This window comes from Peromyscus maniculatus, chromosome 2 (assembly GCF_049852395.1).
Source record: "Peromyscus maniculatus bairdii isolate BWxNUB_F1_BW_parent chromosome 2, HU_Pman_BW_mat_3.1, whole genome shotgun sequence".
NCBI classification, from domain to species: Eukaryota; Metazoa; Chordata; class Mammalia; order Rodentia; family Cricetidae; genus Peromyscus; species Peromyscus maniculatus.
The window spans coordinates 161,035,603-161,060,625 of NC_134853.1; the positions used below are offsets into that span (position 1 = coordinate 161,035,603).

Sequence of the window (25,023 nt, forward strand, 5' to 3'; positions counted from 1 at the left end):
CAGACCTACACACACACACACACACACACACACACACACACACACACACACACACACACACACACTCAAAACTGACTTAAAGAATCTCACTAAAAGGGATCTGTGTCAAATGCTGGGACTTCTGCGCTGTGTGATTCTCATGGAGCCTCAGTTTCCCTAGCCATAGTCAGGCTCACCCTGCCTACACTGTGAGAAGTGATGGAGATGTGTAGATAAGGGTGTGTGACATGCTGGGCACAGGGCTTTTCCACTAACTTGATTCTTAGGACTTGCAGCGTGTGCCCACCTTGTGCCCCTCAAGGTCCTTGATGGCGTTACTGACTGACCACCACTGGAAAGGTGGTCCAAAGGCATTTCCCACCGTATCCTTGGGCCTTGTCTGAGGCCACAAAAGCATTCTCCTGTGGAGCAAGCATGGCTGAGAAGAACCAGGACAAAGACCCTGTCACACTTGCTCTGTGCCCATGGTCACCTTGGACCAGTTTTTGGGTGAGCTAAACCTGACCACCTCAGAAGCCAGCTCAGCACGTGACTTCCCGGGATCAGGCCCTAATGCCTCTTCTGGGACAGAGGCCAGCATAACTTTCTTTGTCCTGACACAGTTGCAGGGCCACGTCCTGAGCCTGCATGGCAAGAATGGCTGGAGATCCCACCTGGGGAGACAATTTAACCAGATCTTGGGCCAGATCTTTTGGCTGATGGCCTGGTGTGTCTTACAGCAGACTCTGTCCACATCTATATGGCTTCACTCCCCACTCCCACTCCAGGAAGGAGTAGGGATGAATCAGAAGTCAGGATCAAGGTCTCAAGGTCAGTGGCTCTTGCTTGCTCCTAAAATGTACCCTGGGCTGCAGGCTGACATGTGCTCACTGAACTGCACAGGGAAGGGGCTGGGTGAAGGAGGTGGAGAAACTGGTCTAGACTAGCGTTTATTACCAGGAACAACTTCTAGAGCAAACACTGGGGGTGACTCAACAAGTCCAGTGCCTCCAGGGTCTCAGCAGGACACGGTAATCCATACTTCCCTTCCCTGCTCTTTGGGGCTCCCTTCTCTCCTGCTGTGATATCTATTAGGAAGACTCTGCTAAATGTCTTCAAAATGCAGAGAGAACTCTGGGGACAGGTGCTGGCCTCCAAACCACCTAGATCTCTCCTGACCATTTTGAAGACAGGGTCCAGTAGCTGGCTAACAAGGGTTGCTGGGAGTAGCAGGGGCTTATGCAGATAAGGCAAGGTGGAAAGAACACGGGCCATCCCGATGCTAAACAGACCTGGACCATTTATTACCTAAAAGGACCCAGGGTCAGTTCCCACCTCAGTCCTCCCAGGGAGCAAACGGGGGCATTTCCCTGACCCTACAGGGAACAAGTCAGGGATGGCAGACGCTGAGGACAATACAGTGTATATATAGTGCAGGCATCAGAGCGCACGTGTGGGCTTTGAAGCAGATTCATCCTACAGGTGTTCCCAGCATGAATGGAAGGTTCAGCCATCAGACTGTAGGACATCCCTGGAGCTGGGGATGCAGCTCGGTTGCTATAGAGCTTGCCTAGCATGCTCGAGGCCCCAGATCCAATCTCTAGCATATACTGGGTACAGTACCTTCTATCTTGGTACTGAGGTAGATAGATCAGGAGGACCAGGAGTTCAAGGTCATCCTCAGCTAGATAGTGAGCTAATTTGAGGATAGCTTGGCCTATATAAAACCCTGTTGAAGGAGGAGAGGGAGGAGGAAGGAGGAAGAGAAGAATAAGAGCAGCAGCAGCAGCAGCAGCAGCAGCAGCAGCAGCAGCAGCAGCAGCAGCAGCAGCAACAAGCCCACCAGTACATCAAGAGACTTCCTGGAACTGGAAGTAAAATGCCCAAAGTGCAGGGTTGGGGCTGGAGTGGTGGTAGTTAAGAGCCCTGGCTGCTCTTCCAGAGGACCTGGGTTCAATTCCCAGCACCCACATGGTGGCTCACAACCATCCAGAACTCCAGTTCCATGGGACTCGAGGCCCTCTTCTGGCCTCCTAGGGCACTGCACACATGGGGTGCACAGACACACATGCAGACAGACAAAACACCCATACTCAATTTTAATAAAAACTGAAGTGTGGACACTGAGACCGGAAGGGTACTCATCAGGAAGGCTGTGTCTGTGTGCCGACTCTGCCCCAGCAGACAGCAAAAGTGTGGGAATGATTGACGGGTGACGAGATAACTGAGCATGACGGTGGGGATGATTGACAGGTGAGGTGGTAACTGAGCACGATGGCTCATGCCTTTGATCTTGGCACCTGGGAGGTGGAGGTAGGAGGATCTTGGTGAGTTTCAGGTTACCCTGGTTTTCATAGTGAGTTCCGGACCAGCCAGAGCTACAAAGTGAGACCCTGCCTCAAAAAAGAAATGAGCTGGGTGTGCCTTTAATCCCAGCACTCGGGAGGCAGAGCCAGGTAGATCTCTGTGAGTTCAAGGCCAGCCTGGTCTACAGAGCGAGATCCAGGACAGGCACCAAAAACTACACAGAGAAACCCTGTCTTGAAAAACATAATAAATAAATAAAAAAGAAAAGAAAAAGACACATGGGTCTCACATTCATGTGGAATATGAAGAAGCTGAGCATGGAAGGGTGGGTCACCAGAGGCTGGGGAGAGGCAGGGTCAGCAGGTTGGTGACCTACCACACACTGAGGTGATTCTTCCTACCACACATAGTGGGAGGCTATGATTAACCATTAGATAGAGCAGGATTTCAAATGTCCTCAATATGAAGAGAGGATAGAGTTTAAGGTAACAGAGAAGCCAATCATCTTGTGATTACGATAAACATATGCATGGATTGAAACATCACACTACCCTGGACATGTGTATAATCACATGCCTATCAAAAGTTAAACTTAGAAAAAGAAAAGCCTATCATCACATAAACCCAGAACTCATAGTATGACATCTATGACCCTGTGATCAGAACCTAGGCTCCTGAGCAGATCCTGCTAGCAATTCTCTGGGAAATGATCTCTGGCAGATCATGGCAATAACAGTTGCCAAGGAACTAGGTTTAAAGAGTTCTCTCCCCACCCCTATGGGCATGGCTTGGTCACATGACTTGCTCTACCCAATAAGAGGTCCAGATAATGGCTATGAACCACCCACCATCAAGGTGCTGGCAATCAAACCCAGGTCCTCTGCAAGAGCAACAGGTGCTCCTAAACACTGAGCCCTCTCTTTAGCCTCAGCTTTTTTTAATTTTTAAATGTTATTTCTTACTAGATGTGTGTGGGAGAGAGAGAGCTGGAGGGAGAGGGAACTAGCAGCTACAGGCATGCGATGGTCTATATGTGGAGGTCAGAGGATGCCTGCCCTTCAGGAGCTGGGTTCCTGGGATTGAACTCAGGTTGTCAGGCTTCTGTGGTAAGCGCCTTTACCCCCTGAGCCCTATCGCTGGCCCTAGAGATGGCTTTAAAAGCATCTCTATAATGTAATCAAAGATGCCGAGGACCCTAGCAGGGGAATTGGGCATGCAGGAACTCTCACGCATCTTTGTGACTTCTGCAAACCTCCTTACTATTAATATTGTTTTATTTTTGCAGTGCTGACTGGAACCCAGAGTCTTGTACATGCTAGGGAAGTGCTCCACCACGGCACCACTTTGGCAGTCCCATTTTTATTAGTAAAAAGTACCTGTGAAAACCTGTGTAGGGGTGCACACCTGTAACCTCCACACTCATGAGGCAGAGGCAGGAGGATCTCAAGTCGAACGCCAGCCTAGGCTATATAGTGAGACCCTGTCTGCTGGGGTCAGCAAGCATTTGTGCATTAGGGTATATGCCCTTCTTAGGAACCTGGTCGTTCGGTGAAGCATCTGGGATTAGGCTACAGGCAGTGCCCACTGAGTGCTCTATCAGAACCAGGAAGGACCCCCTCCTGATCGTAAATTAGGAGCTGGTGGTGTTTTAAGAGGACATTCTGTCTATAGGGTGAAACTTTCTGGAAGCTACCACTGAGTTCTGAGGTTTCCCAGCTCGGAGGCTTTCACAGAGTGGCTCTGAGTGGGCCTCCAGTTTACCAAGAAGGAATTCAACAGTTCAACCAACCTCACGGAGAGAAGCAGGCCCTTGAGAGAGGAGGCAGAGTGTGGATATGGGGAAGGAAACAGGAAGCATTAGGAGCATTTCAAACCCTGGAGGTGCTACAGTGCCATAGATAAGTGTCTGAAAAAACAGGTGGGCGGAGCCATCCCAGCTACTCCTCAGCCGCATGGGCCACCACCATAGGCCATCCATGGTCTGCAGGCCTAGGGACCTGTGCAAGGGCAGCCTGCACAGACGTAATCACATGCGTGTCCATGTGACAGAGACAAGGATGTAATGGCAGAGGAAGGAAGGAGGGAAGCAGGGACAGCCTAAAAGATCCCCCTTTTCATAGCCACCTCTCCAGCTTCCACAGTCTTGACCTTCTCAGAGTGTGGCTCTTGAGGGACATAGTCATCACCTCCCAGCGTCCCCCAAAGCAAAACCTCACTGTCAGCCCCTGTCCCTGCCCGTTCAGCTGCTTTCCTGTCTCCTCTGACCATTTCTCTAACGCGGTACTCACTGTCCCTGCCAGTGCCACCCAAGGACTGGCGTTCAAACCCAGGTCCATCCGAGAACTGCCATGTGACCTAGACACACACAGCAGCTCGGTACTTCCCGATTCTAAAAACCGGGAAAATAACAGCATGTGCCTTATGCGACTATCAGCGAAAGACGAGCCCAAGTTCTGTAGCGTGTGGCCCATAAAATGTGCTCGGATGCTAGTCCTCACCACCAAACAGGCCTCTCAGGGGCCTGTGACGAGAAGAGTTTTCCTAAGAACGCTGAAATGCTATTTGTCTTTTCCCTTCCTTCTTCTTCAGCACTGTTTACTATGTACATACAGCTTGTGCAAAGCAATAGAGGGTAAGCCCTGACGTCACAGTGGAAATCACACCAGTGGCGTCCAACTGTATTAGCAGAACTATGTTCTTCACACTGGAGTTTTAAAGAGCAAGGAGGTGTGGCTTTGTCGGAGTGGGTGTGACCTTGCTGGAGGAAGCGTGTCACCATGAGGGTGGGCTTTGAGGTCTCATATATGTTCAAGCCACGCCCAGTGAGACAGTTCACTTCCTGTTGCCTGCAAGATGTAGAAGTCTCAGCTCCTCCAGCTCCATGTCTGCCTGCACGCTGCCATGCCCTGCCATGATGATAATGGACTAAACCTCTGAAACTGTAAGCCAGCCCAATTAAATGTTTTCCTTTGTAAGAGTTGCCGTGGGCACGGTGTCTCTTCACAGCACTAGAAACCCTAACTAAGACAGGTGGTTAGACACTTGCCATGCAAGCCTGATGACCTGAGTTTAATCCCCAGGACCCTGTAAAGGTGGAATGACAGACCTGACTCCACAAAGTTGTCCTCTGTCCGCCACACATGCACCATGGCATGTGTACACACAACAACAACAACAACAATAATAAGTTTTTGTAGACAGGATCTTTCTACCTAGCCCTGGCTGTCCTAAAACTCACTATGTAGACCAGTGAACCTTGAACTCACAGGGAGTTCTGCCTCTGCTTCTGGAGTGCTGGGATTAAAGGCATAAGACACTATGTCTGGCTAATAATAATAACATTTTTTTAAAGGAGTTTCTTTTAGAGCAATAAGAATCAGAATTCACCTGGCAAAACTGATTTGCCATCATGATCGTATGTAAAGGACTTTCTATACTAAGACAACCTTTTGGGAGACAGTGCTGGTGACATTAACTCATGGGACTCTTTGATAATAGATAATGAAATACTCAACACTTGGACCAGCCACCTGGTGTGGTGGTGTGTGCCTATAATCCTAACACGTGGGAGGTAGAGGCAGGAGGACCACAAGTTCTAGGCTTGCTTTGGCTACATAGGGAGTTCGAAGCCAGGCCGGACTACATGAAATTGCAATGAATTCTTCAGGACACAATCTACCTATCACCTGGTGAGTTTTCCTGCTGACAAGGTGTAGTCATGGTTACATCATTAAGGTAATTGATACACTCCTCTATTTTCCAACACCTCGTGTGTGATGTCAGCTTTCAACCAAACACTGCAGGAGCCCAGAGGACTTGCACTCTATGATGTAGACAGAGGATCTTTTCAGAAACAGCAGTAAAGCCAAGTGTGCCAATTCATACTTGTGATCCCAGCTGTGAAAGGCGGAGGCAGGAGGATTGCTGTGAGTGAGACAGCCAGCCTGAGCTACACAGCTGGACTTTGTCTCAAAATAAATGAATGAATGAATGACTAAATAAATAAATGAATGAATGACTAAATAAATAAAAACAAAGCTGGACATGGCAGTGTACCACACATTTAACTCCCAGCACTCAAGAGGCAGAGGCAGGAGGATCTCTGTGTTTGAGACCAGCCTGGTCTACATAGTAAAGTTCAAGGGCTATGGAGGGACCTTGCCTCAAAAAACAAATAGGAAACATCAGACACAATGTTGCACTCTACTCAAACCCTTTCAAGTTACTTCTCACTTTAAAAACACCAATGCCAGCCAGCAGTGGTGACCCTTCCTTTAATGCCAGCATTCGGGAGGCAGAGGCGGGTAGATCTCTGTTGAGTGGTCTAACACGTGAGTTCCAAGACAGCCAAGACTGTTACACAAAGGAAACCCTGTCTAGAAACAAACAACAACAGCAAACAAACAAAACAAAAATCAAGGCAAGTGATGTTAACATGCATCGATCAGTTCATTGCTGTTATTTTAGAATAAATTAGTGAGAATTCTGAGATTTCAATAGTGTTAAGATCTTGAATGGTAAACAGTGATATTTCAAACCACAGAAACAGCTTTTGTGGGTTTTCAGTTCCCTAAGAGCTTGAGAAAAGTTTGAGAAACAGTATGTTAAGAAACAAACAGGAGTTGGAAAGATGTCTCAGTGGTTATGCGCTCACACTTCTCTTGCAGAGGACCCAAGTAGAGTTCCCAGCACCCATACCTGGTGGTTCACAACTACTTTTAACTCCAGCTCCAGGGATCCAACACCTTCTCCTGACCTCCACAGGTAACCTCACATGCACATATATACACATACATAAAATAAATTTAATAAACAAACAAATAAATAAATAAATAAATAAATAAATAAATAAATAAATAAGGGGCTTTGAGTGTGGCTCAGTGGGTAGACTGCGTGCCTAGCATTCACAAAGCCCTGTGTTTGATCCCCTGCACCACATAAACAAGGTGTAGGAGCCTATAATCCCAGCACTTAGGACTCAGAACAGAAGGATCAGGAGTTCAAGGCAAGCCCCTACATTACTGCAATTTTGAGGCCAGTCGGGAATATATGAGACCCTTTCTCAAAAATCAATCAATCAAACAACAGGCTGATGAGATGGCTCATGGGTAAAGGCTCCTGCTGCCAATCCCAGTGACCCATGTAATGGAAGGAAAGAAATGATTCCTGCAAGCTGTCCACACAAACACCCTGGCCAGTGTGTGCATGCACATGAACAGGAGTCTCTCACATGCAGAAGTGTGCACGTGTGCACGTGCACACACAGACATACACACACACACACACACACACACACACTAAATTAGAAATGCAATACAGAAAATAACAAAAGAAAAAGACAGGTTTTCAAACCAGATCTTCGTCATGGTATAGTGGCCAAAAGAGGAAAGGAAGAGAAAACATGGAAACCGCTCAGATGCCCAGTGACAGGAAAATGGCTGAATAAATAATGGACCCTCCATTTGGTGGAACATTATGCAGTCATTAAAAATTATGTCCTCGAATCGTATTTATTGTTGTTGGAAATTGCTCAGCATGTTCAACACACTGTTAAGAGATTAAAAGAAAAATGAAAGAAAGCAATTTTCATGACTGCCGCGATTTACAGGGAAGTCGGGAAATGGAATCCTGGGAAATTATCGGACACCAGATGGTCGTGCAAGCTCTCAGGGAGCACAGTGGGGGTCATGGGGTACCTAGGGGTGCGTTTAGATACACCCCCAATTCCGTGCTTCTTGTTCATTCACTTTCTACTTTTAAATTCATGAGGAGACCAAACACCCGAAGCCAACATTTCCAGGCTCACCCCCAGGGCAGCAGAGGTGCCTTCCAAGCCCCTGGCTTCCCGCACTTGATTCTCTTCCCAATCCGATGTCAGCACTGGGGACCACTGTTCCAGTGCCTGCTTGGGTTCCCAATCCTCACCCAAGCCGCAAACTTCAGGTCTCCTCTAAACTGCAAGATGGCAGAGCCGGGACTCCGCCAGGGCGGAAGTCTTCGGGGCACTGCTTTTCCCCAGGGTCACCGGCTGTTAACAAGTGTCACCGCCATCTGCCGCCTGCTGCAGGCACACGTCTGCTCACGTCCGCTCCTTCTCCTCATTACTGTGCATAGAACCCTCTGCACGCCCAACCTCCACCTGCCACATCTGTCTGCAATTTGTGCACCCTGTGCAGGGGCTGGTGCGGGAGTGGAGTTCTTTATGACGCTGCAGGATTCCAGGTGGAATGCTCTGGGTGCCTGACACTAGCTTTTCGGGGACACTGTTGCTTTGAGTACATGGGCTCTGGGGTGCCTTTGGCCTAGAAGCCAGGCAGGTGGCAGCTATGAGCAGATCTGAGAAGGTGGGCCTAGCCCCTGCCATCTGCCAATCACGAGACTATAAATCCCCAGTAAGCAGTGAGCCACTCATGTATGTCACTCCACCCTCTCGGTCTGAGAGGCAGCCACTGTCTGGTCCCGAAGGTAAGAAACACTGGTACTACCATTACCTCAGAAGAATGCAGGTTCAGGCAGGTCGGGAATGTTAGACAAGGTCAGAATTAGTAAGAGGGGGATGTCTGCAATCCCAGCCCTTGGGAGGCTGAGGCAGATGGATCACAGTGACTTAACAGCCAGCCTAGGCTACCTAGTGAGTGCAAGGCTAGCTGGGCTATAAAGGAAAATGTGGTATTGAAACAATAAGGGACAGATACAGCTGGGGTACAAGTTCAGTTCAAATCTGACTCCAGAGCTGGCCGGCCATCCCACGGCGGAGCTAATGTGGTCTCCATCTTCTGTCTCAAGCTGACTCCACAGTGGACATGGGCAGAGGAAGCACAAGGTGTGCATGCTAGTGGAACAGATAAGACCTCTGCCTTGTTTGACATCCCTGAGGCTCACCCAGGGTTTTCCCAGGAAGCTAGCACAGATTCTTTTGGCTGGGTTGGTCCCCTGCAGAGAGGCCACCATCAGAGGTCCTATGTGGATAAGGCAAGAAGTCTTATGTGGTGGTTTGAATGCTAATGGCCTTCATGGCCCTATCTGTTTGAATACTTGGTCCCCAGTTGGTGGAACTAGGAGGCATTAGGAGGTGTGGTCTTGGGGGAAGTGTGTCACTAGGGGTGGGCTCTGAGGTTTCAAAGCCCACACCATTCCCAGTTAGCTTTCTCTTGGCCTCAAGGTTGTTGTCTTAACAAGTAAGCGCTCGGCTCCAGCTCCAGCACCATGCCTGCCTGATGCCATGCTTCCCGCCATGATGGTCATGGACTTTTCCTCTGAAACTGTAAGCCCCAAGGTGTTTTGGTTGTGGTGCCTTAATCACAACAATAAAAAAGTAAGTAAGCCATGTTATAACCCCAGTTCAAGGAAAGACACCTGTGCTATCCACATCTGTGCTTTATTCACGGTCACTGAAAATACTAAACAGAAGCCCTCAGTGGTGGCACATGCCTTTAATCCCAGCACTGGGGAGGCAGAGGCAGGCGGATCTCTGTGAGTTCGAGGCCAGCCTGGGCTACAGATTGAGTTCCAGGACAGCCAAAGGTACACAGAGAAACCCTGTCCAAAAACAAAAAACAAACAAAAAACTAAATAGAAAGTTCTAGAAGTCATACATAAGTCTTAAATAACTTCTTGCATGTATGTGTGCATGGAAACCAGAGGTCGGTGGCAGGTGTCTTCCTCAAGCACTCTCCACCTGATTTTTTGAGATGAGTCTGTCACGGAGCCTGGAGGGCACTGACTCCGCTAGGCTCGATGGCTAGTGAGCCTGCGGGATCCTGTTGTCTCCGCCTCCCCAGCGCAGGGTTTACAGGTGCACACTGCCATACCGTGCTTCTGAATGTGAATGCTAAAAACTGATTGCAGGTCATGGGCTTGGATCTGCGTTATCTCCCTGGCCCCTTCATGACTTTGAATAAATAGTTGCAACTGCTCTGTTCTGTTATTAGTTTTTCTTGGTAAGCTCTAACTGTGCCTCACATGGACGGTAACCTTTATCACGAGACACACGAACAGAAAACACCCAGTGCATGCAGGTTCCATACTATCCAGGTAACATCTTAGAACATGGACTCAGCACATTCTGCATGCTGTGCGTTCCAGGGAGCTGGGTTTCTCGATGCAGACAGCACTCCTTTTAATTCTCACTCACTCTTGTGTAACCTTGGATTCTCGCCCTTTGCTTGGGTCAAGATAGGATTTGTGCCCCAGGAACTGGGGAGCAGTGGGGTACCTAAGCTTGGGCCCTGCACATGCCTCTGGGCCCATAAACTGCCTCCTTCCAAGTCTTAAAGAGCAAACACAGCTGAGAATTCTGCCCCTGGCCAAGGGCAGTGGAGGAAAGGTCCTCTGTCCCTGGGATAAACTCTGGGAAAAGTGCAAGAGGCAGTCTGGTGGTTCCCCAAGGCAGCACCAATGCTGCATTGGAGTGTCAGGCTCAGAGAGACCAAGGACCTGGGCTGAACAGCACCTTCCCTGGGAGACTACAGGCCATGAGACTCTGTGGTGGAGACAGGAGGGATATTATGAGGTCCTTGAGCCGAGTAAAGGGCAGTTACCCTGGCTGGAATGGACCTCTAGATGGCTGCATAAAGAAAACGCAGGTACAACTGACAAAATGAACTTCCCAAGCATGCAGTCATCATGTACCAGCTGGGTCACAATGCCTACGCCATCAATACCCACAGTCACAGCAATCCTGGCTGTGGTGGTCTGAATAAAAATGGCCCCCACAGTCCATAGGGAGTGGCGCTATCAGGAGGTGTGGCCTTGTTGGAGGAGGTGTGTCACTGGGGATGGGCTTTGGTGTTTCAAATGCTCAAGCCAGGTCCAGTGGCTCCCTCTCTTCCTACTGCCTGCAGATCTGGATGTAGAACTCTCAGCTACCTCTCCATCGCCACATCTGTCTGTGTGCTACCAGGCTTCCCACCATGACTATAAATGGACTAAACCTCTGAACTGCAAGCCAGCCTCAATTAAATGGTCTCCTTTATAAGAGTTGCCACAAGCCGGGCGGTGGTGGCACATGCCTTTAATCTCAGCACTCAGGAGGCAGAGCCAGGTGGATCTCTATGAGTTCAAGGCCAGCCTGGTCTATAGAGCAAGATCCAGGACAGGCACCAAAAACTACACAGAGAAACCCTGTCTGGAAAAACAAAACAAAACAAAAATAATAAATAAATAAATAAATAAATAAATAAATAAATAAATAAATAAATAAATAAATAAAATAAAAAAAGAGTTGCCACGGTCATGGTGTCTCTTCCCAGCAATAGAAACCCTAAGTAAGACATTGCTGAAATAAGATCCCCACCAACAAGGTGTCCCACACACATTGAATGCTACACACACTCATTTTCCCAATGACTCCTTACACATCCTTGGGGATGTCAACGGGGTATCACATGGCCACCTGCTCAGTCACCCATACATAAAGCTAGGGTCAGGGAAAGCTGCTGGGATGCAGGTGGCTCACTGGCCAACAAAATCCCTCTTCCTTCATAATATGAGAACTGCATCTGGGACAAAGCTGGACAGCAAGAAAGTTCATACCCCAGACTCCTGACCCTCCAGCAATGCTCGACCAGGCTCCTGTCAAGACAACCTGTGACCCACCACTGTGGCCCCTTTCGTGGTGTCTTGTGGACTAGGAGGCTCAAACACTCCCCTCCTGGAACTGAGATTCTCACCCAGGACTGGTCAAAGGAAAAACTTTACTCCCTGTATCATGGTGGTGGAAGCAACAAGCCAGCTCTGGCTTCCGGGGACAAAGCTTTTCTAGATGTCTGGCAGATGTGTTCAATCCGCAGCCCTCAGGGACAGCACAAAATCATAAATTGAAATATGACTGAAATTGACTGAAAATATGAGACTTGGTTTTGCATTTCTCCATGTTTTATAACTGGACTGCACAGTTCTCAAGTGTGAACTTTTGCAGATGACATCTGTCACCAATGTTGGAAGGCTGAATGCATTCTTTCAGAGCCAGAAGCACGCACACCCCAAAACCTGTCCTCTGGAGACATTGTGGCACCAACTTCTCAAAGCACCATGACAGCTGCATCTTAGGCAGGCGTCCTTTCTGGAACCTTCCCTGAAGCCCAGAGCATGGGCAAGAAGGCTTGCAGGAGAAAAGGAGCTGGGAGCTGTTTCAGGGAACTTGGCTGCATTCGAGGCCCACTGTCATCTTTGGCCAGCTGGTGGCCAAGGAACTGTGGTCCACCTCAAGGGATTCCTAGACACCTGCATAGCTTCAAGTGTCTCCGCAGTGCCAGGGCCACAGGGTGCCACTACATCTCATGGGGAAATGACACTGGTCTGAGTGGTGACAAAAAACTCATGCCCTTCTCAGAGCCCACCTTGAGGAATGGGAGTGCTATGTGGGGCCGCAGGCATTTCTCCGGCAGAGCCCAGCACGTGCTCAGGGAGGCCCCACAGGATCCCGAGAATGTAGGATAGACTCAGCAGTAGGCCAGCGTCTCAGTCTACCAAAGATGGCTTCTGAGGCCCCACCCCTCCCTGGGAATCTGTGGGCAGTTAATAGTTGCTGAAGGCACGGGAGATATTTGCTTTAGTGGTGAAACCATTGGCAAGGTGCCCAAGTTCCTGGACATAGCCCTTCACCCACCCTCCTGTAAGCAGCCCTAATAGACTCAGTGGGGGTGGGGTGGATGCAGAAGGGCTGATTGGGAAGAGGAAGGGATCAGTGGGCGTGGGAGGGACAAGAGATGGGGATGTGGGAATGGGGATGTGACTAAAATACACTATACACATGTATGAAAATAGCATAACAAACTCATTATTATGTAAAACATATACTAATAAAAAACTTCAAATACATTCATGGTTGTGGCTGTTTTTTTTTTTTTTTTTTTTTTTTGAGACAGGGTTTCTCTGTGTAACAGCCCTGGCCATCCCGGAACTCACTCTGTAGAGCAGGCTGGCCTCGAACTCACGGAGACCTGCCTGCCTCTGTCTCCTGAGTGCTGGGGATTAAAGGCGTGAGCAGCCACCACCTGGCTTCAAATAAGTTTTTTCTTAAAGCTCACTTGCTACTCATTCCTCAGAGCAACCGTCACCCTGAGACAGGAAGTGACAGGGACCCACTCCAGGAGGCTCAGATGGCTCAGGCAGGAGCTACCCAAGTCTGTCCCCTGTTGCGGTCACTCACCTTGCAAGGCTTCTTTGGCTCTGGCCAGTTCCTGCTCCTTCTGCACCAACTGCACCCGAAGCTCTGTGGCTGAGAGGACCTCAGAGCACTTGCCGCCCTGTGACTCCTCCAGGTCCTTGGCCAGCATCTCCTTCATCTGCCGGAGAAGGTGCACTTCTTCCTGAAGCTGGACCACTTCCTCCCGCAGGAGCACTAGAGGACAAGAGCAGTTGGTCAGAGACGGGGGACCTGGGAGGGCTCAGGCGACTCCTGTGAGCTGTGCACAAAGGACCTTTTCCCAAATAGGCCCTGGACCCACCCAGTCCATATACATGGAACCTGCCACACTCCTGGGCTGCTGATACTTCTGTGGCCACTCAGTGTCCCCTTGATGGCTACAGACTTAAGAGTTAACATTCTGACCATGAATTACCCCCCACCCCCATGCCTAGAGAAGCTCTGTGTGTGATTTCTCACAGACTCCCCCAAACCTGAGCCTGGTACCAACAGGATCCTCATCTCACACATCGGGCCACTGAAGCTCGGAGAGGTTAAGGAACTCTGAAAGGCCAGGCTATGGTATGTCACAGGTAGTGAGTCAGAATTTGAACAGTGTCACACTGGAGAATTGGTGATGAAGGGCACAGTTACATCCTGCAGAGCGCATGCTCCCTGCGGGTTCTGCTCCCCACAGAGAGCACAGCATAGACAGGCAGAGCCCCCCAAATGGGGACACCATAGGTGTAGGACATAACAGCACCTGTAATCAGTCCCGTGTGTGCATCCTGAGAGATGCTTGTGTCTTGAGAAGGTACCCAGGTAACAGACGAGCCTTTCAAGATGAGAGCTCATGGAACGTCATTTGCCATGGTGGTCCTGTGGACCCTGGTGTGTTCCTTTAAGACCAATAAACCTCAAACTGCCAGGAGTGCTGGGGGCAGCACTGTGCCCTCCTGGGAACGGGTGACACAGGTAGCAGGCTGTGTGGGCCTTTGTGACGGCCACTCTTAGGAAGTCACCTCAGGAATGAGGTTACCGGGTATGGTAGCACACTTGCTGAACACCAGCGTACGAGGCTGGGGCAGGAGGACCACGGCAGATTCAAGGCCAGCCTGGGCTAATAACGAGTTCCAAGCCAGCCTGGGCTAGATAGTTTTCTTAACCTCCCCCACCCTCTAAAAAAGAGTGAGTCCTCATCTTGGTGGCGGGAAAGGAACCAAGTTGGAGGGCACAGTGACAGCTCAGGAAGCACCCCCAGGGTCTCTGCTGAACGCAGCCTCCACACTGTCCCGGCCATACCCTCCACGGCAACCTCCAGGCTCTTTCCTACTTCCCACCACCCTTCTCCGGCTTTCCCTGTGCCCACCTCGCCTCCTCAGACAGGTTCTTCCCCCAAAGATCCCAGTGGAGCCGGGGGGCCCCTGCCTGCTCTGTCTCACACTGGTGGACTCCAGTGCAGGCTGCTGACTGTCACATCCCTCCAAAAACGCGAGGTCAGATCATAAAAGGCCTGAACCCCGGCCGCCTGCCCCTCGTCCTGGCTTGCCATCTTTAGTGGTACCCAAGACTCTGGGATTCTCAGCTCCTTTATCAGTGGTCTTCATTTGCCCATCCTGACAGGGTCCCTTTGCACACTCAACTGTCACCAGGGGTTTATTTCAGAATCAAGTGTGAGTGAATGCTAGCACAAGTCCATTGATACTACACTATGTAGCTGGTTTTTGTTTGCTTGACATATATAGTTTACATATTATATATGATATGGTATTGTAATATTATATATTTATTATATTATATTATATTATATTATATTATATTATATTATATTATATTATATTATATTATATTATATTATATTAAATAAATGGTTTCTATGTGTCTTCAAGGCACTTCAAGGAAGCCACTAAGGTCTTATTGTCCATGCAGGCAACATGTTGGTCCCAAGAGGCTCTGTCAGTCTCTTGCCAATTCTTCCACCAACTTTATGTCCTTTCTTGGGGTCTTGTTTTTTACTCAGCACAGGGATCCAGTCAGGGTTGCCACATGAAGATTAAGTAAGCCAGGTGGCGGCGGCGGCGGCGGCGGCGGCGGCGGCGGTGGCGCACGCCTTTAATCCCAGCACTTGGGAGGCAGAGGCAGGTGGATCTCTGTGAGTTTGAGGCCAGCCTGGGCTACAGAGCGAGTTCCAGGAAAGGCTTCAAAGCTACACAGAGAAACCCTGTCTCGAAAAAACAAAATAAAACAAACAAAAAACCAAAAAGATTAAGTAAAACAAGATCTAAAACCCGAGACACACAGGAGGCCTGCCCTCAGAGAAAGGATGGGTAATTCTTAGGGTTAGGGTACCCCCAGTAGCATGTGGAACACACTTGGGCTTGGCATGCATTTGTGTTGTCTTGTATTCTAATTTGACCAGGCATGCGGTTTCTTCCCAGTGCAGTTCTCCCCGCCCACGGTCACAGGCCCAGGAAGCAGAGTGACCCGGGGGCTGGCATTGCTAGAACACCCGAGGCGTTGGGTGAAGGTGGAAAACACACAATAGCTGCTGCACCTGAGCTTGGCCAAGAGCAGACATGGGGGTGGCCCTGGCACGGCACACACCACCACCCTAACAGGTGCACCTGGCACCGAGGCCCCGCCCTCCAGTCCAGCCCAGCTCTGAAGTAGCCAATGGGAACCAGGCACACCTAACAAGGGCCCAGTCTCAGGAAGTCAGGCTGGAAAAACAACTAAGGGAAGACCAGAGGCTCCTGCGAGCTCACTGAGTACCCACACTGGCTGGTCAGGCGGTACAGCTTGCAGACTGCCCTGCACCCTCCCGGGGAAGAGCCAACCTACCCATGGCCTTGAAAGACTGGCCCCCAGACTGCAGTCCTGGGATCACTGGACAGGGAGGGGCTATGTCCATAGGCCTTAGTTGTCTTACCTGTGAAATGGAGGCTGAAGGTGTGGCTCAGGGGCAGAGAGGGTGCCTAGCATGCCCAAGGCCTTGAGTTCCAGCCCCAGCCCTACTCCAAAACAAACCACTTAAACGTGCCTGGTACCCTGCCCACAGTACATGAGCACCACTAATATGCACAGCTTGCTTTGCCTTCTGCATAGAGGGGATCAAAACACACACATCAGAAACAATGGACAATGAAAATGGAGTTGGCTTTGGTTTTGTGCCTCAGAAGGTGTGGTACCTTGCAGTATGTCCTTGGACAAGACACTATCCGTTTCTGGGCCTTCATAGAGGTACTCAGAGGGGAGTAGTCTTTGTAAATCTAGATGAATGTTACTCCTAGTGTGTGGGAACAGAGACCCTGGACTCTGGTGTGTGGCTGTACAAATCAACACAGTTGCCACCAAGAACATAGAAAAAATGAGCCAAGTTTCTCAGCCGCACGGGCCACATTTGCTTCTTAGGTGCAGGAGGCTAAGGGGCTGGACAGTGAAACTATGACTCTCCTCCATTCCAGCCAGTGTAGACAGCCACTGAGGGAGATGGGAGGAAGGCCACGCTGTGAAGCCAAGCTGCCACAAAGGCTCGTGCCCTGCTCACAGGAAGCTTCCGGGACTGTCCTGGCTTTGTCCAAGCACAGAAAAGCAAACAGCACCATGAATGGTAGCCCCCTGCACCGGGCAAACCACAAACCTCCGACCTCCGGGCAGGGAGCAGGCAGGGATGCAGAGGTACCAACAAAAGCTGTATTCAGGTGATTGTTGCTGGGAGACCCTCCTGCTCCAGGGAGCTGCTTGCTACCCATGGAGCTCACTTATCAACACAAGTGCCCCAGGGGCCTCTTCCCTAAGGAAGAAGGGCTGCCGTGCAGCCTCCCTGAGGACACATCCTCAATCGGTGACCAGGGGGACAGAGATGGAACCTGCTGCTCCACAGCCCATCTCCTTCAGTCTGTACGAGTTCTGCTTTTAAAGAGTTACCTCCCAGCCTCCAGTGCAGCTACGGTTGCCCATGTGACCCAGTTCTGGTCAACAGAGTATAGAAAAACAAATGCTTTTGAGAAGGACTGCCATTTAAAGACAAAAAGATTAAAAAAAAAAAAAAAGGCAGAGTCTTTTCCTCACATTTTATCTTCAGAGAGTGGATTTGATGGCGGGAGCTGCAACAGCCACCTAGTAATAAAGAGGCAATCAATGTCTTAAGTAGATCAATCCTCACAATAACCCATGAAAGAGGTATTATTATTATCACGCCAACTTTATAGATTGGAGTTTTGAGGTACATGGGAAGTTAAATGATAGAGCCAAGCTCACAGGCAAAGAGCAGAGCCAGGCTTTGGGCCTGGGTGGTTTGGTGTCAGCACCGTTTTGGCTTCTAGAATATGGTACTGTTCTAGGTTCTGAGACATATTCTGGGATCAGTGATGCTTGCTGATTTCCTCAAGCAAACATCCCAGCGTGTCTACATGAAGCATGCTAAGAGAGCTACAGAGTCCTGGGCAGTGTAACCGCCTGGACCTCCATGGTGGTCAGACCACTTACTGTACATTGTTATCCAAAATGTGATTGTAAGGCTCAGGAGAGGAACACTGACTGTGAGGGACTTTAGCAGTAGAGCCCAGGTCTTTATCAGTCTTGGCATGGAGGAATAGCAGAGTCTTTCATCCTCCTCACCCTCCTCACTGCCCCTAGCCCCACTCCCTTAGGGGTGAGCTTGCTCTTGCTCTCCATAGTGGAGTGGATCTCAACAACTGTGTGTGTGTGTGGGGGGGGGGCAGCCCTTGCATCAAGTTCATGGTCCCTGCAGCTCCTGATATGAATGTGGGGTTCCTCAGAGACAAGGATAGCATCTCCTCTCATGCACCCCAGTGCCAGCCTCAGGCAGGGCTCTGGTGGGCGTGTCCACAGTGCCGGGTGCTTCAGATAGAGGCAGGCCAGGCAGGTCAAGGCAATCAGTGGGCTCAGTCTTGGCTCCTCCACTTCCTGATGTTAACCCCTGGCATCTGACCTGAATGTAAACATGGAGCCAAGACTGGTTTCCCAGCCTTCAGTAAACATTCAACAGGGCAACTGTCTCTCAGGCTCCCCCCAGCCTTTTAACACTGTGACACAATGCTGTTACCTACAAAGTTCAGGCCCTGGGAGCTGCAATGGAAATGATAGTACTACTGCTAATAATAACAGTAATATTTTAAAATCTCTCCAAATCGCATAATTTTAAGTAAGTTCATCATATCATGTTGGGTTGCATTCAGTTATCCTGGGGCACATGCTGCCTACCAGTCACAGACGGAGTAGAAACATTCTGGAAAGTTCTAAATGTGCATCAAGTGTAGTTTATCACCACCAGTTTGTTTTGTTTTGAGACAGAGTTTGTTTGGATCTTTTTACATAGCTTTGGTTGTCCTGGAACTAGACTGGCCTCAAACTCACAGAGATCCACCGGCCTCTGTCTCTCCGGTGCTGGGATTAAAAGTGTGTGCCACCACACCTGGCTCAATTTCATGACAGAGATTATGTCCTCTGTCTTTTCTGAGAAGGCTATGGTCTCAGCACCCAAAGAACCCTGAGCCACAGCCTCCCTGACCTATGGGGCAGTCAAGGCCTTTATGAAGGGCAGATCAGGCAGGCCCTGTCACGAGCCCAGGGAAGACAGAACAGAGCAGAGGGAGCCTGTGTGAGGAAGCTGGGCTGAGGGACAATGCTAGCTGCCCACCATGGATGGGCACCTGGGTCACCAGCCTGGCATATACCTGCTCCTGGGCTCAGATTGTGCCCTCCTGCAAAGTAAATTTAGGGAGGGAGCCATCCAGCCCTTGAGCTAACCTGTGCTCTCTAGGTGGCCTCTTCAGAAGGTATCTTGGCAGCTCTGTGGACTGACTTCTGCTTTTGGACTATGGATGGGGGGGGGGGACGTGACACACCAACACCACCTCCCAATGCTCTTCACCTCCATGTGACATTAGTCCCCCATCCTCACACGAACTGGGGGGGAGGGGAGACAAGGCATCTTACAGGATATTGAAGCCCAGAGGGACACGGTGGGGGGTAAACCAGGGCTGCTCTCTCCCGAGGGTGTCTCTTGAGGGTGCCTGACTAGAAGGTGCACTTGAGGTGACAGGCACAGCCTCTTAATCTCCCCACAACCCCCTCCCTTCCCACAGTTGGGTAGAGGATCCCAAAGCCTCCCTAAACAGTCACTTCCAACTTTTCCCGACATCTGAGGGGGGCAAAGGTCTACTAGAAAGCCAGCTCTGAAGGCGCTCAGGGTTCTGTGATGGCCAGAAGTGTCGCAGGAAAACACGGGAAGGGCCAGGATGCAATGGCTCCCCTTTGTGTGGAGCCAGAGGTAGGATGCAGGCAGGGCAAGCCACTCAGGGCTACACTAATGCAGACATCCTGGGTCTGGGCCTGGATCTCCCTCCTTCCTCAGGCTAGGCTTGCCCTGCTCCTGCCTTGGTCCCTGCCTGGGGACCACCATTGTTCCCACTAGCCAGGTTCCTCTGCCGGTCTCAACAGCCACCCCACCATGATCCCTAGCGGCTGGTAGAGAAGGGGCTGGAGCTTGCCATGACTCCACGTTCTCTAGGCCTCTGTCATGTGATCTTGCCACTCTGGTGCGCCATTCCCAAACATGAAGGACTGCCACAGAATCCCACCCTTCATTAATGTTGTCAACTCATGCCTCCTCCAGGCCTGCAGAGCCACTGGGTAAGGTGATTCTTATCCCAGTGTGGGTGTGGCTGGGCATAGGAGGGACCAGGTGAAGCCGCCTCTTTTTCTCGGAATTTCACATCATTGTTTTTTCTTTGGGGCATGTTTAATCAGCTTGCCCTGCAGAGCCTGCTCCTGTGAGGACACTAGGCTAATTGCCCACCATCTGCCTCAGAGGCCATGGTTTTCTCCCAAGGAGCTGTACATATCCATTCAATACCCCAGAGCTCCGATTTTCTCCTGGGACAGGGCCGTGCAGTGACCATGGGCCATGCATGTCCTGGAGGTGGAGACTGTAGAAAGTCTGAGTGTAGACTCAAATCAATCTGACGATCATCACCTGGGAACATGGGCCTCGCTGGCCCGTTGGAGACCTGGACATCACGAAGCCGCACACATCCCTTACTGAGTGACTCCAGCACCAAATGTGCAGTCTTGCTGAGAAGAGGAGCAGGCGACCGAGTCACGGACAGGCGGCCTGGACTGCACAGCTTCCAAGCCCGGGCTCCGGCTTTTGGTGGCTCTGAGGAGCCAGTTGCTATCATGCACTTGCTTGGGAAGGATGGGAGAGGGCCAGATGGCCATATCCTTCAGCCCTTAGTGGACACAGTTTTTGGGAGGCTGGGATTAGAAGCATCAGCCTGACTGTAGCTCACCCAAATCTAGGGAGCTGGCAGGGGTGTCCCAGGCTCTGGTGCAAGAAGTCCCACAGAACTTATGACCTGAGCTACAGTGTTTCTTTTGAGGCTGGCTCACCCACCTTCCCTTCCCAGTTTCTACACACCCCTGGATAAGGCTCTGCTGATGGCTAACCCTGGGAGTCTCTGGATAGGGATTCCCCTTCATGTTTTAAGTTTTATTATTTTGTGTGTGTATGTTCACGAGTGGGTGTGGACTTACATGAGCTACTTATTTACAGAATATGTATATACTTACACAAGCAGAGGTCACAGGATGACCCTGGGTGCCAGTCCTTGCTTTTCACCTTATTTCAGATGGGTGTGTGTGTATGTATGTGTGTGTGTGTGTGTGTGTGTGTGTGTGTGTGTGTGTGTCTTTGTGTTCACCACTGCATATGCTGGACTAGCTGGCCTGTGAGCTTCTGGGATTCTCCTGTTTCTGCTTCCTATCTCTCTTAGGAGAACTGGGATTAAAGATACATGGTTTTGGGGAATCTGAACTCAAGTCCTCACGCCTATGTGGCAAGCATTTATCCTCCTAGCCATGTCTCCAGATCCCCCTTTCATTTTTGACACAGCACCCCCCCATTTGACTTTGGGAACCCCCTACCTCATCAACGCCTGTCCTTCAGAAACAGAAATGAGTTCTTGTCTGGCCCCTGTGATTGGTTCAGGGGAAGGCACGTGACCCAAGCCGGCCCAGCGGCTCATGGTCAGACTCCAGTGCTCTGGGGCTGCCAGCAACCCTCCCTACCCCCACCCATGAGTGGCAGCCAGCAAGGCATAGACCAGGTAACTCCCATCACCTCCGAAGACAGATCTACACCTGAATTACTGAGTGAACAGTCGCTTTCACGCTCTGGCCAGTCTGAGCCAGGTTTTCTACTGCTTTCAAGAGAAAAGAGAAGCCTGGCAAATCAATTCTGCCAATTTTGGAGGAGCCCCCCATCCCCTCAAACATGACGGCTACCTGCTGTGTGCCAAGTCCTCCAAGCCGCAGTCCTCCCTCAGAACCAAGAAGTGACACGGAATTTACTTGCTTAAGAGTGGAGAGCATCCCTCCCCAACTACGTCAGTTCCCACTGCTCTCTAGCCTGGGAGACCAGCCTCCCACGGCCCCCCACTCAGCCCTGCCCCATCTTGAAACCCTGCCATCCCAAACCTCCCAATTCTGCTTCCAGGCTATTTCCAGGCATGCCCTGTCCGCATGGGCCTTTCTCCTCTTCTGCTACCTGCATGGATCTTGGAGCACTAACCACACTGCTCTGGAGTTCACACCCTGAGCTGGGTGTTCACCCAATGGCTGACACTGAATCTGAGGCAAGAGTCCCTCACCAAGCATATGCAAAGGACTGGGCAGCATTTGTGCCAATCCTCAGATGCAAAGGCTGAGAGAGCGACTCAGTGGCAGAGCCTGGACCAATCAGCGTAAGCAAAGGCCGAGGGGGGCGTGGCAGTGCGCGGCAAAGGCCTTGTCCAGCATGTGTGACACCCTGGGTTCCATGCCCTGTGCTGCAAAAACAAGCCAACCCCAACTGGCAGGTGCAAATCTGGGAGGGTGGGCTGGCCAGCTCAAGGTCAAAGAGCTGGTTCTGACAGCTCAGATGCGTCCCAGTCCAGAAGCCCATCAGATTCCAAAGCTCAAGACCAGGCCCCTGTCCTAAATGCCACCCTGTGAAATACCAGGAAAAGAGGCTGCCCCAAAGGGATAGACATGAAAGAGGACTTATCTGAGTGACCTTCTTCCCTCCCAAGGTCAACCTCCAGAAAGGAGGTATCCATGGGGTTGGGGTAGAGACACAGCAGTCACCAGATGGTCCCACCTGCTCCTCTCCTTTCTTACCTCGCATAGCCCTCCCGGTCATTTCTTTCCTCTTGTCCACCTCCCACCAAAGAAAACACGATGGAGACACGGGAAAGAAAAAGAGACGAGCAGGCATTCATCACCCTACCATGCAGTGGCCCAGGCCTTCAACACAGGGAGCGAGCGCACAGCTCACAGCAAGTGGGATCCACCACCTGAACTCGGTCAGCCCACGCTGGCTTGCTGTTCCAGAGACTGAGCCAGCACCCCAAACCTGTTTCCTCTCCAGCTGCCTCCAGCATCCATGGAGCAGATGTAAACCCCTACCACTCACTGTCTGAGTGGGTTTACTCTGACCAGCTTTGAGGAACACTGGGTAGAAATGGGCTAGGGGAAGAGCCAGGCTTCTCTTCCCATTGCACGGACAGACAAACTGAGACCCAGAGGGAGGGTTTAGATAGATCCATTCCCTTGATCGCTAAGCTACCTGTCATCACAAACTGGAAGCCAAGCTAGAAAATGTGCTTGGGCTTGAAGAGTCTAAGCCAGTCTCAATGTCAACTCAAGGTCAAATGCACCAGTGCATGTCAAGCCTGCTGAGACACTACAGATGTGAATGACCATACAGAGGGAAACAGGCATCACCCACAGGGAAGTGGGCATCAGGCTGGGTGTGGGCTCCCCTGGGGCTGCCATCACACAGGGGTGGCAGAGCTGAAATGCCTGCTTCGGTACACTCCCCTAAGGCAAGCATTAAAACCAAGTCCAGACTGGTCTGAACAAGTCACAGAGCTGGAGGGGCCACACAGACAAGAACGGGGTGATGCCTGCTGCCCTGTGACCTGTGACTCCTGCTGCCCTGTGACCTGTGACTCCTTTCCTTCAGTTCCCTGTGAAAATGAGCACAGTGACCAGGATAAGACCTGATTCTGAAGTCAGCTCCCTGGTTCAAATTTTGACTCTTGCTGGAGAGATGGCTCAGGGGTTAAGAGTGTGTGCTGCTCATCTGGAGGACCCGAGTTCAGTTCTCAGCATCTACACCAGGCAACTCAAAGCCAACTACAACCCCAGCTCCAGGGATCTGATGCCCTGTTCTGGCCTTAGTAGGCACTGCACATGAGGCACACACCTGCACACACACACACACACACACACACACACACACACACCACACGAATCTTAGTCCTTTGACCCTGCAAGTCACCTTTCTTTCCCTTGCATGGGGAATAGGTGTCATAGTAGGTCCTGGCTCCCAGGGCTGTTGTGACGATGCTCTCTCCAAAAAGCATAGTGCAGCATCAGCCCTCAGTCAACACAGGTGGCCAGCCAGCTGTCTGGACCAGCTAGGGGTCAGCAGGACCTGCAGATACAGATGGAAAGACAAGGAGGATGCCTTGGGCTGTGGGACCACAGCAGACACTCATGCCCAAGCCCAAGGGAGGCTATCAGGGACGCAGAGCTCATGAACACTGCCAGGCACCCTCAAACCATGTAACTCTCTCCTCGTTATTCTCCAACCTGACTGAACAGCTGCTTCAGGAGGGAATAAAATACGCTCCGCATATTTTAAATGTTTCACTTATGAAAATGTCATGGCCAACTTTATAAACGGTGGAACAGTAAAGTCACTTCTGAGAGACTAGTCCAGACTCACTGAGGGCTGGGGTGGAGAAGGAGCAGCCTCCGCCACAGCCAAGTGGCTGGGATTCCCAGAAGGCGCCATCTGGGATGTCTCAGAGAGGGCACCAGATCACATCCTGGTGTCCCTACATGAAATAGGATCCTCCCTCTGGAAGCCCGGTCCAGCCAGAGGAGAGGGGGGCACTTCCGGTCTGGGTCTGTTTCCCACACTCCAGGGTGCCTGGGTCTCTAGCCAATCAAGTCAATTGAAAAATTACCCCAGGCTGAGAAAAAGCAGGCCTGGCTGGGGGAGGGGGGGGCAGGCTCTCTGGAACCCTGCTGGTCCCCAGGAGGCCGGGACTTTAAAGGTCTACAGCAGAGCGAGGGTACAGGACCTGGGAAGTACTGCTGGTCCTTCTAGGAATTGTGCAGCCCTGGGGTTCTCTCTGCTATGCAGAAGGCCATGAACACTTCCAGCCTCAGACTGGAGATGTAACCGAACTGAGCAGAGAACCTGCTGAGCATGCACAAGGCTTTGGGTTCAGTTTCCTGCACCGCATAAACTGGGTATGACAGGCAGGGTGTAACCGTGTAAGTCTAGCGGGAAGAGGCGGAAGCTGGAGAATCGGAGGTTCAAGGCTCCTTAAGTCAAGAAATTTGGGCACAAAGGGAAAAAACAAAAATAAAAAAAAGGACAAGAAAGAATGCAGGCCAGTGAGTGTGGGTCTTGCTCACCTGGCTGGCAGGTATCCCCCATGGCCATACCACATCCCAGGGTGCTGTTCTGGAATGAGCCACAGTGCCGCTCCAACACCCAGTCCTGGTAAACCTAACGGCAAAGGATG

The 25,023-nt window shown here is 50.8% G+C and overlaps 1 protein-coding gene across 3 annotated transcripts in view; it reads right to left on the reverse strand.

The window, feature by feature from the left end:
- The window catches only part of Kazn (kazrin, periplakin interacting protein), a 1,014,985-nt gene that overhangs the window by 93,797 nt on the left and 896,165 nt on the right, over positions 1-25,023 (reverse strand). For all 3 annotated transcript variants that reach the window (XM_076565617.1, XM_076565620.1, XM_076565619.1), the window contains one exon: positions 13,439-13,630. In XM_076565617.1, the coding sequence (XP_076421732.1) occupies positions 13,439-13,630 (192 nt within the window). The remainder of the gene's footprint in view (positions 1-13,438; positions 13,631-25,023) is intronic.